Source organism: Drosophila persimilis, unplaced genomic scaffold (assembly GCF_003286085.1).
Source record: "Drosophila persimilis strain 14011-0111.01,24,50 unplaced genomic scaffold, DperRS2 tig00000000-arrow-pilon, whole genome shotgun sequence".
Classification (NCBI taxonomy): Eukaryota; Metazoa; Arthropoda; class Insecta; order Diptera; family Drosophilidae; genus Drosophila; species Drosophila persimilis.
Genome location: NW_020825288.1, coordinates 6,707,518 through 6,719,676, shown reverse-complemented (window position 1 = coordinate 6,719,676; position 12,159 = coordinate 6,707,518). Strand labels below are relative to the sequence as shown.

The 12,159-nt window shown below is 45.1% G+C and overlaps 3 protein-coding genes across 3 annotated transcripts; 1 reads left to right on the top strand and 2 right to left on the bottom strand.

Moving 5' to 3' along the window:
- Positions 1–471: 471 nt before the first annotated feature.
- On the bottom strand, positions 472–3,643 carry LOC6587701 (cytoplasmic aconitate hydratase). Its single transcript, XM_002012720.2, has 7 exons — positions 3,583–3,643; positions 3,435–3,527; positions 3,202–3,371; positions 2,418–3,144; positions 2,255–2,355; positions 1,412–2,183; positions 472–1,357 (listed from the first exon to the last, which is right to left on the bottom strand). Exons 1-7 carry the CDS (start codon positions 3,593–3,595, stop codon positions 525–527), a joined length of 2,709 nt encoding a protein of 902 aa, XP_002012756.1. The 5' UTR covers positions 3,596–3,643; the 3' UTR covers positions 472–524.
- A 2,087-nt stretch (positions 3,644–5,730) lies between these two features.
- LOC6587697 (E3 ubiquitin-protein ligase Rnf220) lies at positions 5,731–7,196 on the bottom strand. The gene has a single exon (XM_002012719.2). It carries the CDS (start codon positions 7,073–7,075, stop codon positions 5,924–5,926), a length of 1,152 nt encoding a protein of 383 aa, XP_002012755.1. The 5' UTR covers positions 7,076–7,196; the 3' UTR covers positions 5,731–5,923.
- Positions 7,197–7,623: 427 nt separating this feature from the next.
- Positions 7,624–10,178, top strand: LOC6587706 (transmembrane protein 47). The gene is made up of 6 exons (XM_026991072.1): positions 7,624–8,120; positions 9,289–9,364; positions 9,427–9,613; positions 9,680–9,829; positions 9,893–9,955; positions 10,018–10,178. Exons 1-6 carry the CDS (start codon positions 7,894–7,896, stop codon positions 10,176–10,178), a joined length of 864 nt encoding a protein of 287 aa, XP_026846873.1. The 5' UTR covers positions 7,624–7,893.
- Positions 10,179–12,159: the final 1,981 nt, after the last annotated feature.

The following is a 12,159-nucleotide window of genomic DNA, read 5'->3' as shown; positions in this document are numbered from 1 at the left end:
TGTTGATGTTATTTGAACACTTGTTGCTTGTCAAACGGTTGTATGAACTTTTGTATACTCTATTTCGCTAACTTAATATTAGGATACTATCTTTTCATATTCATTTGATTTCTTTTCTGTATATCTGCGTATCTCGATCCCGATCTCGATATACGTAGTACTTTTATGGTTAGCTCTCTGTAAAAAACTGAGAAACAGGAAACTGTATACTGATATCCTTTTCTTGCCATGCTCGACTGGGGAATCCCCTTCGGAATTTTGGTACAATATATAAAAAACGAAATTTCGGAAGATTTTTAAATTTTCGATGGTGTATCGATTTCTTGTTATGAAAACATCGGTTGGCTGCCGACGCGTTAGTTCGTTTCTCACTGCTGCATACCTGTTCACTAACGCAAAGTAAAACCGATTGGCAGTCCCAGTCGCGCCCATATAAAATTTTAAATTTTATTACGTCACATAGTACAAAAATATTTTTGTTAGAAATGCACTTGGAATATAAAAAAAAAAGATACAAATATGATCTAGTCCAGCATCTTTCGTATCATGTAGTTTAGAATACCGCCATTCTTGTAGTACGTAATGTCCACCTCGGTGTCGAAGCGCAGCGTCGTCTCGAAAACAATACCATCGGCCTCGACTTGAACTCTCTGGCCCGGCTTCAATTCTCCGCTCTCGGGGAGGGCAATGTTATACAGCTCCCGACCGGTCAGGTTCAAGGACTCTGCGCCTTGGCCCGGCAGGAACTGCAGGGGAATGATACCCATGCCGACCAAATTCGATCGATGTATACGCTCGTACGACTCCGCAATGACAGCCTTTATGCCCAGGAGAAACGGACCTTTGGCGGCCCAGTCGCGGGAGCTGCCACTGCCGTAATCCTTGCCGACAACCAACACCAAGGGCGTTCCCTCCTCCCGATATCGATCGGCGGCATCGAAAATATCCATCTCCTGCTGGCTGGGTATGTGCACTGTTCGCGGCCCGGTCTTTGAGGCCAGTTTGTTCACCAGGCGTATGTTGGCGAAGGTTCCACGGGCCATCACCGCATCGTTGCCGCGTCGCGAACCATACGAGTTGAAGTCCCGAGGTGTAAGATTGCGTTCGGCCAAATAGCGCGCAGCCGGAGAATTTCTGGCAATGGAGCCCGCTGGCGAAATGTGATCAGTGGTCACAGAGTCGCCCAGGAAGAGCAGGCAGCGCGCTCTCTCAATGCTACCCAGCTTCGGCAGTTGCCTGGTCATGCCCTCAAAGAAGGGAGGTCGTTTGATATAAGTGGACGCTCCGCTCCAGGGATACAGGTTGCTATCGGAGACCTCAAGGGTTTGCCAATCCTCAGAGCCAAGTTCGATTTTGCCTTGGAAAAAACCGAAGTTTAAAGAATATAATTTATTGAATCTCTCACACTCACTGTAGACCTCCTGGAACATGGCCGGAATGACGTGTTTGCGCTCCACCTCATGAATCTGGCTGCGTGTCGGCCAAATATCACGCAGGAACACACTCTTCCCGCTGCTATCCACGCCCAGTGGCTGCGTCTCAAAGTCAATGTCCACGCGTCCAGCTATGGCATAGGCAATCACCAGCAGGGGACTGGCCAGATAGTTGGCCCGCGTGTTGGGATGTATGCGACCCTCGAAATTCCTATTGCCGGACAGAACACCGCAGCAAACGAGACCGTTCTTCTCGATGGTGTTTACCACATTCTCCTCCAGCGGTCCCGAGTTGCCAATGCAGGTCATGCAGCCATAGCCGACAATGTCGAAGCCCAGCTGCTCCAGGTATGGAATGACGCCCGACTCCTTCAGGTAATAGGTAACCACACCAGATCCCGGCGACAGCGATGTCTTGATGTACGGCAAAATGCTGAGCCCCTTCTCCACGGCATTCTTAGCCAGCAGACCGGCGCCCAGCATCACGGATGGATTCGATGTGTTCGTACAGGAAGTAATCGCTGCAATGACCACGGACCCATGACGTATCTTGTAGGTTTTCCCATCATCCCATTGGAACTCTCCGCTGGCGGCCAAAGCATCTGGCGATATAGCGAATCCCTTAAAGCCCACGGGACTGGTGAGGCACGCTTTGAAATCCTCAAACATGCTCGAAACGGAGACGCGATCGTGCGGCCGTTTGGGGCCCGAAACCGATGTGACCACTGTGGAAAGATCCAAGGTAACAGTCTGCAAACGATAGCGACACATTTAAGGGTTAGTCAGAAACAAAAAACGCACAAAACAGAAAGGACACCTACCTCTGTGTACGTGGGATCCTGATCTTCCAGAGAGTAATCTCGCAACTGTCGCGTGGCCTTCAGATACTCCCGAATGATATCGATTTTCTTCTCAGATCGATCTGCAGTGGATATCAGATTAATATGTGTATATTCCTTCTATACGATTGCTTTCAATACTGACTCGTCTGCCGCATGTAGCTGAGCGTGTTCTCGTCGATGGGGAAGTAGCCAACGGTGGCTCCATACTCGGGGCACATGTTGCTGATGGTCGCACGATCGGCGATGCTCAGCTCAGCCACACCGGGACCATAGAACTCCACGAACTTGCCAACGACGCCCAGCTGACGCAGATGCTTGGTAATGGTCAGCACCAAATCGGTTGAGGTGGCCAGGGGACCGAGCTTTCCGACCAGCTTGTAGCCAATGACTTCGGGCAGTAGCATGGAGATCGACTGTCCCAACATCACGGCCTCCGCCTCAATGCCGCCCACACCCCAACCGAGCACGCCCAGACCATTGATCATGGTCGTGTGGGAGTCGGTGCCAACGACGCTGTCGGGATAGAGGATCTTCGAGCCATCCGTGGCATCGTTCTCAAAGACAACGCGGGCCAAGTACTCCAAGTTCACCTGATGCACAATGCCGGAGCCCGGGGGCACAATCAGCATGTTGTTGAACGCCCGGGCGCCCCACTTGAGGAATGTAAATCGTTCCTTGTTGCGCTCGAACTCCAGCGATTGGTTTTTCGCTAGGGCATCCGAGACGCGAGCAAAGTCAACCTGAACGGAATGATCGACCACCAGGTCGGCGGGGCAGATGGGATTGATCTTCTCGGGATTGCCGCCCAAATCGAGGACAGTATCCCTCATTGCTGCAAAGTCCACCACTGCCGGCACTCCGGTGAAGTCCTGAACAGATCAAACGTAATGAGATTTGACTGATGCGCTCATTTGAAACCTCTCTACCTGGAGTATGACACGCGCTGGCTTGAAGGAAACCTCGACATCGTTGGTCCCCTGCCTCACGGCAGGCGTCCAGTCCAAAATACTCTTCACGTCCCTTTCCAGCACCTGGAAGTTGTCACAGTTCCGCACCGCAGACTCCAGCAGAATGCGTATAGAGAAGGGTAATGAATCTGTCGAATAAATTAAGAAATGCTGTTGCCATCCAAGGAGATCTTAAAAGGATCCATGCTTACCATATTTGTTGTCAATTTTTGGCAGATCAAAATACTTGTAGACGTTGCCGTCTTGTGTGAAGGATTCCTCGAAATGGGAGAAGGGATTGGCGCCTGTAATGCAGTTAGAGCTTTATCAAGTGTTTGGAGTACTCAAAGAAATGCCTACCGGAGCTGGACATGACTAAGAAAGTCGTGGAAATTCGACAAAAACAGAAAACCTCTTGAAATGAATTTTTTTTTCCAAGTCAGCTGTTTAGCCGATATGGTGCTGTATCGATATCGTTGCTATCGAGTAATAGACCGTTTCACGCGGTGGTTTTTGAGAAATACGGCACATATTTTTATTGGCTGAGGAAACGGCCAAAAACAAATAGTTACATATTTATATATAGACCTTTTATAGACCTCTTTCCGGCCTATCGTTTCCAGCTAGCTCTCGGGGAAGTCAGGGGTGCTTCGCACCAGTTTTCCGGCCTGGCCAGTACCGTGCCGCTTCTGCTGATGTTGATGCCTGCCGCTGATATATTGGAGGGATCTTCGTCTCCACGATCACAAATTTGTCTTAGCTTTCTCCCAGATCACGTGCGGCCAGTTCTATTTCTACCGGAAACTCCTTTTCTTCCTCCTCGTCCCGTTACACAACAGATGTCGCTGTCTTTTTTTTTTGTACAATTCTGTAAGTTGTTCAAGTAGGAGTCATGGATACTTCTAGGAAGGCCTCGCACCCTGATCTCGGAGAAAAAAATAGAAAAATCAGCACTAACAATACGCCACTATCGGTCTGTTATAGCCCTCTCTCCACTTGTAAATTAGCGACTTAATTGCTCTGTTGTTCTCTCTTTCTAGCGATCTGTGAGAACAAGGATAATGCCTTCTTCTAGCGTGTAACGGTATGGTGCATACACTGATATCTGCATGAGTGGACCTCTAAACGGTATGTACAGAAAAACGATGGGTAGCTTTATTTTAAGGACATCTCTGAGTTCAGGTCTCGTTGTGAACAGTTCCCTGGATACTTTCTAGGAGTACATTTGAAATCTCATCCTAAAAGGTCAAAAGAACTTTAAAAAAGTTCCAAAAGGTTAAAACTTTGATTATCATTTCTCAAAAATTGTTAAAAATTTTTTTTATCAAAGTGAACTATTACAAAACCATACTTTCCGGATTTCACAATCTATGCTCGATTCTAAAAATACGCACAACAAAATAATCTTTAAAAACGGAATAAACTCCTCCCCAAAACGGAATTATCCTCAAAGTGATAATGGTCAAAATGATATATGAGCTGAACAAAATTCTGCTTGAAGACCCATATTTTTTCGATCGATCAACAAGCCTTTTGCAATCGTTAGATGAGCCGATCTCGCTCTACGACTTTGAATATAAATACATGCGGAAATATAACACAAGTCACTCGCCACTGATTTACTGCAGAAGCAATGCGTTAAAGGCCACTATCCTATCACAAATTGACAATGTTGCGGTGAAGTCCATGGTTTCGGACCACCCAATATTGGGAAAAACCATAGTATTATATGTGAAAATGAAAAAATAAGGTAAGAGGCAAAGAAGATAGCAAGAATTCAACTGTGACCCACAGATTTGATAGATCTCACCCCACACTGCAATCCATAGAAGAAAAATCCCCTACTAAGGTATCTATATATAAGTATGTAAGTAACTATATAAGTAACTATAGCAGGGGAAGTAAGGAACTAAAGAACACAAAGGTAAGACGAGAAGGATTGTTCTATCCCCCTGCAGAATTCAGCAACATGACCCGCACCACAAGCCACCAGTCGATCTCCACGCAACTTCAGAGCCCCCATTCGATCACCACGCAACTCCAGAGCCCCCCTCAATCTTCACGCAACTAAAAAGCCCCCACTTGATGGCTATATCCGTGCCGGAGGCTTACAAACAAATATATTAAAATAATGTTGAACACCAACGAACTCTGAATTAAAAATATATGTTTGATTGAAGAGCATCGGAGCATCGGCGCATCAGCTAGGGTCAGCTCTTAACTCCTTAAGCATTCCAGAGAAAACCGTTTTCAGTAAAATCCATGGATTGAATACCCATTGATGGCTATTTCCCAATGAAATCAAAGCCTAATCCTTGGGGATTTTCAATCAGTCACTTGGCGGCCAGGTTCTGCTTCAACCTACGTTTCATTTCTTGCAATCTACTCAAGGCCAAGACGCAAGATTGCTGATCAGTTCCTGGTGTGCTGCTCGAAAACTCTCGTAATGCCACGAAAGACCTCCTCTCGAGTCCTTGAAATTCCTGGAAACCATTGGGTTTTCAATGGTTTATTGTAATAGTTACATTTTAATGCTGCTTATTGTTATGTCACGTATGATAGTTATTATAAATAATATACGTATAGGATTATAAACTAGAGCTGCTGCAGAAAGAAAGCCAGGGCGCGGCATAAGCTAAGACGCAGCCTCCGGGGTAACCAGTCGGTGCTGTAGGCATATGCGGCGCACGTCTTTTGCTGTCTACAGGTAAATCCGACGCAGGTCTTTCGGTGTCGTGATCGAATTGCACTGCGGGCATAGCTTGCGGGCACCGAGCGTCTGCAACCAGCACTGCTCGCAGTGCACATGCCAGCAGGAGACAGAGATGGCGGGATTCTTGTAGTCGTCGAGGCAGATCAGGCACTTGAACTTGCTCTGCGACTGGTTCTCGTAGAGGCGCAGCTTGGCCCTTAGCGCCTCGATGACCAGTTGCTGGTTCTGAGAGGCCGACCGTGTGGAGCGAGAAGTGGATGGCGCCTCCCTGGAGGATGCCGCTGCTGATTCAGTCCCTGGCTGCTGCTCAACGGCAAGCTCCACAGTGGCAGTAGCATCGCTGGAATGATTCGACTTGGGTGCTTCGTTGGACGAAATCAGTCTGCGGACGTAGTTCGTGACATCTGCCTCCGAGACATCGCCACCGGATTCTCCGTCCACCGTGGGAATCACATCTGCTTCCCCGTACTGTGTGGGCCCGTAGATCTGCGTATCGTCCTCATCCACATTGAGATCCTCGTCCTCGTCTTCATTGGCCTGCTGGCTGCCATTGTACTTTATGGTCTGGCCCATGTTCAGGGCCGAATAGCCGCCCTGCACGAGCGTGGACACGCGAATGCGTTTCTGGCCAGCCCACTCGTACTCTTCGTACTCCTCGCTGTCGTCGGTATCGTCGCTGGAGTGGCGTTCACCGTTGGCCTGGCCGTTTCTGCGACTGTTTCGCAGACACTCATTCGCGTGCTCCTGGATGCGGCCCTGCGGGAAGTTCTTGTTGCACACGGGACAGGCGGAGGTGGATGGTTCAGGTGGGGCAGCCACCGGCGCTGGCGGAGAGGAGGGACGCTTTCGCGTGCGTTGTCGCTGTCGGGTCTGGCGATTTTTCTGCACACGCTGGAACACACTCCACGGCTGCCTTCCGCCAGATCCAGACTGTGATGTTGATGTTGTTGTGGTTGTCGTATGAGTCGATGTTGGTGGTGTACTTATGGGTGGAACCACTGTGTGCAGGCGCTCCATTTCCACCTGGCAGTGGTCAGCCACCTGGCAGCGCTTGATTTTGACATTACATGTGGGGCATATCACATCGTCGTCGCTGGGCAGGTGATAGTTCTCGCCGTTGGACACTGTGTCTGTGGCCATGGTGTCTGGAGGCCTTCCGCGGCACTTTTCTGTCAGAAATTAGCTGGCGAAATTTCACCTGGACCTTAGTGTCTGCTATTGTTTTTGTTCACAAAGCCACGCGACGCCAATTTGTTACGTTCTTCGGTGCGGCCTAATAATATTTTGAGTACGGTCATACTATACTTGAGATTTCGCCATTTGCACGACATGGTCCGCTTTCGATATATCGATATACACCGCATTTATAAGGCAATCTGTGATTTTGAACTGTGATGGCATTTGTCACGGCTATAAATCACTGTGACAGACCGCAAATTATTTTTGGGATTGATTTTAAAATAATATAAAGAATGAAACTAGACAACTAATCTATAATTAATTTTATCTATGCTTGCATATTCTTCCATCTTAAGGAATAATTCAAAAATAAATCTGCTGCCGTCATTTGGTCACAGCATTCAATGATGCTAAAATAATCGTGACAAGTAACAGGTACACAGGTATCGCTCATCGCTAATTTTCAGTTGTTGTGATGAGAAGAAAACATTATTATTTTTCTCGTTTTTATTTTGTTTTAAGCGTTTAAAATAGTCGAAAAATGCTCTGAAAACCATGTGAAAGAGAACCAGAGTGCCACGAGCGTTTCTAGCAAACTGTAAGTGTATTTCCGTGCGTATGAAAAGCAGTCGACCGACCCGACGCGACGGGAAAGCCAAAGAAAAAGCGAAAAGAGAATAGAGAAAAAGTAGCGCAGTTTCCACAGACCACAGTCTGTTCGGTGCGTTCGTATGCGTGTGTACATATGTGCAATATTGTTAGGATAAACAAAAGCCAATATGTCGCCACTTGATGAAAAGTTCACGGCACAACAAAAGCAGCAGCAACAACAACAACAACAACAGCAGCAGCAGCCACAAAACAACAGCCTTGGTAGCTTCCACAACAAAATGAACGTACTGCCCAATTACACGATGAGTGGCATGAGCTCCTTTGATGCCGAATCCCTGCCCGATTACTCAGAATTTGATTCCGAATCGGTAACATTGGACTATTACAAGGAGAGGTATTCCCCACCCCACAGAATTATACAATCTCTGTATTTTGCTCTGCATTTTGTTTTGCTTCCGTTTCACTCCCACAAACCAACCCGCCATCATCACGCTGCCCGTGTTATTGTTGTTGTGTGCCCCAATTCTGCCTGCTCTGTTACGTCCTATATAGCCATTAAATATTCTGATCCTGTTGCCATGCCCGCCCCCCCTCCCTCACACACACACATACTCATCCATCTGCAAATTAATGTGGTTTTTGTGCTCATAAGAGCCCGCCACTGAGGCGCTATAAATAAACCCAAAATAATCTCTGTCTGGCCCGCAAAATTTTCAAGATTTTGCTCTCCGCTGACAAGCAAAAAGAGTCCGCAGATATGTACATATAATGTATTTGCAGATGTTACAAATTAGCGGGGGGGAATGGCTTGGGCTGAGTTCCGCGAATACATTAAAGAGTTAACCATCCGCTCCTTAGACATCCAGCTGGCTGCATGCATATGGATTCATTCACGCCATCGCATAATTAATGATGAAACCATTGAGATGTGCAGTTGTACGGCTGCTGCTCGCCCCCAAAAAACACCACCAGTGCTTCCGTCTTCCGGTGTTTGGAACTTCCGTGACCCTAGAAGTATTGTTCTTACCTGCACAGCTTTAGTCAAATGTCCGCTGTAGATACTTTTTTAAAATTATAATTGTTGTCGCTGTTGTTGTCAAATTGTTTTGTTGCATGTGGCTGCTGCTGAAACCGCTTCGCTGTACCCAAATGAATGCTGTAATATCTCGCTCTCTCTCCCCCCCAAAACTAACAATAATCCTTGTTGTCCTACAGATGTTGAAACGGCTGATGTCGCCAGAAAACTGATAGTCGCAGTCCAAAACCGCAAAACGCGCAAACGAAAAGCAATAAAAAGCCAATTGAAGCATTAACATACATTATAGATACACACTCTAAAACGTTAGATTGTTATAGCTAGCCAGAGTTACTGCCAGACAAAACCCATGCCTAACAAAAAAAACTAACCAAGCAAACGCATTGAAACGCATTCCAATTAGTAGCTGCAGGCAGCCTGCCTATTGCCTGCATACATATCCATAGATATTAAGGTGAGTTGGTTGTTCTCTCGTGGACGGGCCACGGAATGCGTTCCATCTAATCCCTGGTTTACTTTTGAACAGTGTACTACGTCCACCAGCGGAGAAAATGGCGCCGACAACAACGATTGAGACCATCACAATCACGAGGCCACTCAAGGTATGTGTATGGAGCACCGGCACCCTTACAACTCTCACCCTTACACTGTTCGTATTCCACAGGTGATTGCATTTATCTGTGGCGTCATTGTGGTGGCCCTCATGTGTATGGCCCTGGCCTCAACAGACTGGCTGATGGCCGCTGACTGGCGGCAGGGCCTCTTTGTACACTGCATTGAGGATGATTCGGTGGCGCCGCTGCCGTTTAACATACAGGATCCACCAGGTTGCTACTGGACCAGGGACGTAGGTAAGAAGTTATAGATAATGTCTGGAGATTTGGGCATATATAAACCCTATTTTCCTTGTTGAACAGGCTACATTAAGGCCACGGCTGCGCTCTGCATTATCACATTGATAACAGATGTCATTGCCACAGTGCTGACCGGCATGGGCCTAAAAACACAGAATCATAATCTAAAATATAAGTTCTATCGCATAGCGGTATTGGTGATGCTTGTTTCCTGTAAGTACTGCTCAATAATGGCTCAAGGCAATCCTTAGCTGACGATTTTTACATACTTTTCAGTGCTGGCCGTACTGTCCGCCTTGATCGTGTATCCTGTGTGCTTTGCCGGCGAGCTGACCATGGGTATGGCCCTGCAAAAACCTCCTCTTTTGTTGAACTTGCTTCAATTTCTATTTCGTTCACAGCCAATCGTCGAGTTTGGGAGTTTGGCTGGGCCTATGGCGTGGGCTGGGGTGCTGCCATCTTCCTGTTTGGCGCCGTGGTCCTGCTGCTCTGTGACAAGGAATCGGAGGAGATCTACTACAAGGAGAGGAAGATCGTACATGAAAACCAAATGCGCGCCTAGGCAAGGCCGCACGACCTGCCTGACGTCGTTCTTTAGATTCTAAGTATATAGCAACCAACCAACACACACACACACACACACACACACAGACACACATAGATTTCGATTCAAATCAGAAAGTCAAGAACTCAAAAACAAAAGCAATTTGCAGCTGAAGAACAAGATTTGTTATAATTATGATTGTGTATATCATGGAAACCATTTCAAATCAAACAAAAATCCGTAGCCATCCAACACCCCTCCAACCCCAATTAGTTGATTTAGTATTTAGTTTCGAAAGTTATAAAGGTATAAAACACATGACATCATGACATATAAAGCTAGAAAACTGAGAAAGCTAATCGCATTAACCTCCATATACATAGAACACTTGTATGCATGCCCCCAGTGTAACCAATGTTTTAGTGGTAGAAACGTGACGAAGGCAAGCCTGAAATTGAGACACTAAAAATACTCACACGCATAACAAATTGTAACCCGTACTCCCATCATGTAATCTCTCGCTCTCTCCACTAATCGTGAACCGAATCCAAATTAGAAATTGTATGTATGTATACGTAATCGAAAGAAGTCTAGGTATAGGACATGGCTTCAGCCTTTGGAGACGACACCCCACACACATAAACATAATCATTGTTCCGCGCCGATTAAGCTTTCAAAAATTATTTGTATATTTTGTTGTATTTTTGTGTTCTTTCTGTATCGAATATTGTTTGTGTGTGTACTCGAATATTTGTTGCTTTTATCACCTGTTTACCCTGTTGTAAAATAGTTTAACCAGCACTCAACTCAAGAGCTATCCGCGCTATGTATGTCCCTCCCGAGCAGTTCAATTATTTTTTAAGTTGTACTCTTCTCTGTAACGATCAATATTTTATAGTTTAATAATTTATTAATTTGTGTTTTTACCACACACACAAAAAACCAAACATATCACCTGCGAATGACAAAACAATAAACGTTTCTTACAGCTTTTGTTAACCACAGTTTAACGGATGTAACCATATCAATTTTGATCTATACACTATATTTATGTAAGTCCTTAGTATTTAGTTGTTGGAATGGAGCGAGTATGAGTAAGTGACATTTTTGTTTCTGTATTTTATTTGAGAATAAGCCTGGAATGAAGTTTTCTTTTAAGCCCGTCAATCATTCATTTGATCATCTATTTTTTTGGTATTTTTTGTCTTGGTTTTTGTTCCCTGTATTTGTTTTTGTAGCCGAAATTAAGTGAAGCAAAATGCAACCAAATTTTTAATGCGACGTAAATTACAACAACACAAAAAGGGAATATATATGCTTGAACATCCATATATATATATATCGTATAGTATATATATATATATGAGAAGACATGGAACAAATCGTAGGCAGGAACGTGCGGTGAAAAAAGGAAAAAAAACGAAACAAAAAACACAATTAATAGCGAGTGTAAGACAAAAAAAGAAAAAAACAATTATACCAAACAAATTGAATTAATTATACATACTATGCTTGCATACACGCATATTTATACATAGATATATGTAGGATCTATAAGTAAACAAAAAAACGAAAAGGAAAAGCAATTATACTCCACAACAAACGAAGCGTTACGTTACGTTAAGGTTTTCCAACGAGTATCCAACAATTAACACTCGATTCGAATTCGAGGCTCAGTTTCTTTTAAGTAACAAAAAAAGAAAACATATTTATATACATATAACTATATTTATACATACATTTAAAAAGGTTTTAACATTTAATTCTATTTTTTTTTTTCAATGAGTTAATTGCTAGTGATCCAAATGTTGCAAGACATTGTATGCACAGATCGTATTTTATAAACTCCTTAAGCATACCATACCCTCCTATATCCGCAGTTAACGAGAATAACAAACTAAATAGGTATTTCCCCCGCTGACTCCTTATCCACATATAATCTGTTCAGAGCCCCCGACCCACCATTTCAATGTAAATATTCCAGTAACAATAAATTAGC

Excerpts from the sequence above, each read along its gene's own strand:
- LOC6587706 (XM_026991072.1), top strand. The coding sequence starts at position 7,894 with ATGTCGCCACTTGATGAAAAGTTCACGGCACAACAAAAGCAGCAGCAA. Across the intron at positions 8,121-9,288 it reads TTGGACTATTACAAGGAGAG|TGTACTACGTCCACCAGCGG; the intron begins GTATTCCCCACC and ends ACTTTTGAACAG. Across the intron at positions 9,365-9,426 it reads CAATCACGAGGCCACTCAAG|GTGATTGCATTTATCTGTGG; the intron begins GTATGTGTATGG and ends CGTATTCCACAG.
- LOC6587701 (XM_002012720.2), bottom strand. Across the intron at positions 2,356-2,417 it reads CAGCTACATGCGGCAGACGA|ATCGATCTGAGAAGAAAATC; the intron begins GTCAGTATTGAA and ends TATCCACTGCAG. Across the intron at positions 1,358-1,411 it reads CATGTTCCAGGAGGTCTACA|GCAAAATCGAACTTGGCTCT; the intron begins GTGAGTGTGAGA and ends GTTTTTTCCAAG.
- LOC6587697 (XM_002012719.2), bottom strand. The coding sequence starts at position 7,075 with ATGGCCACAGACACAGTGTCCAACGGCGAGAACTATCACCTGCCCAGC.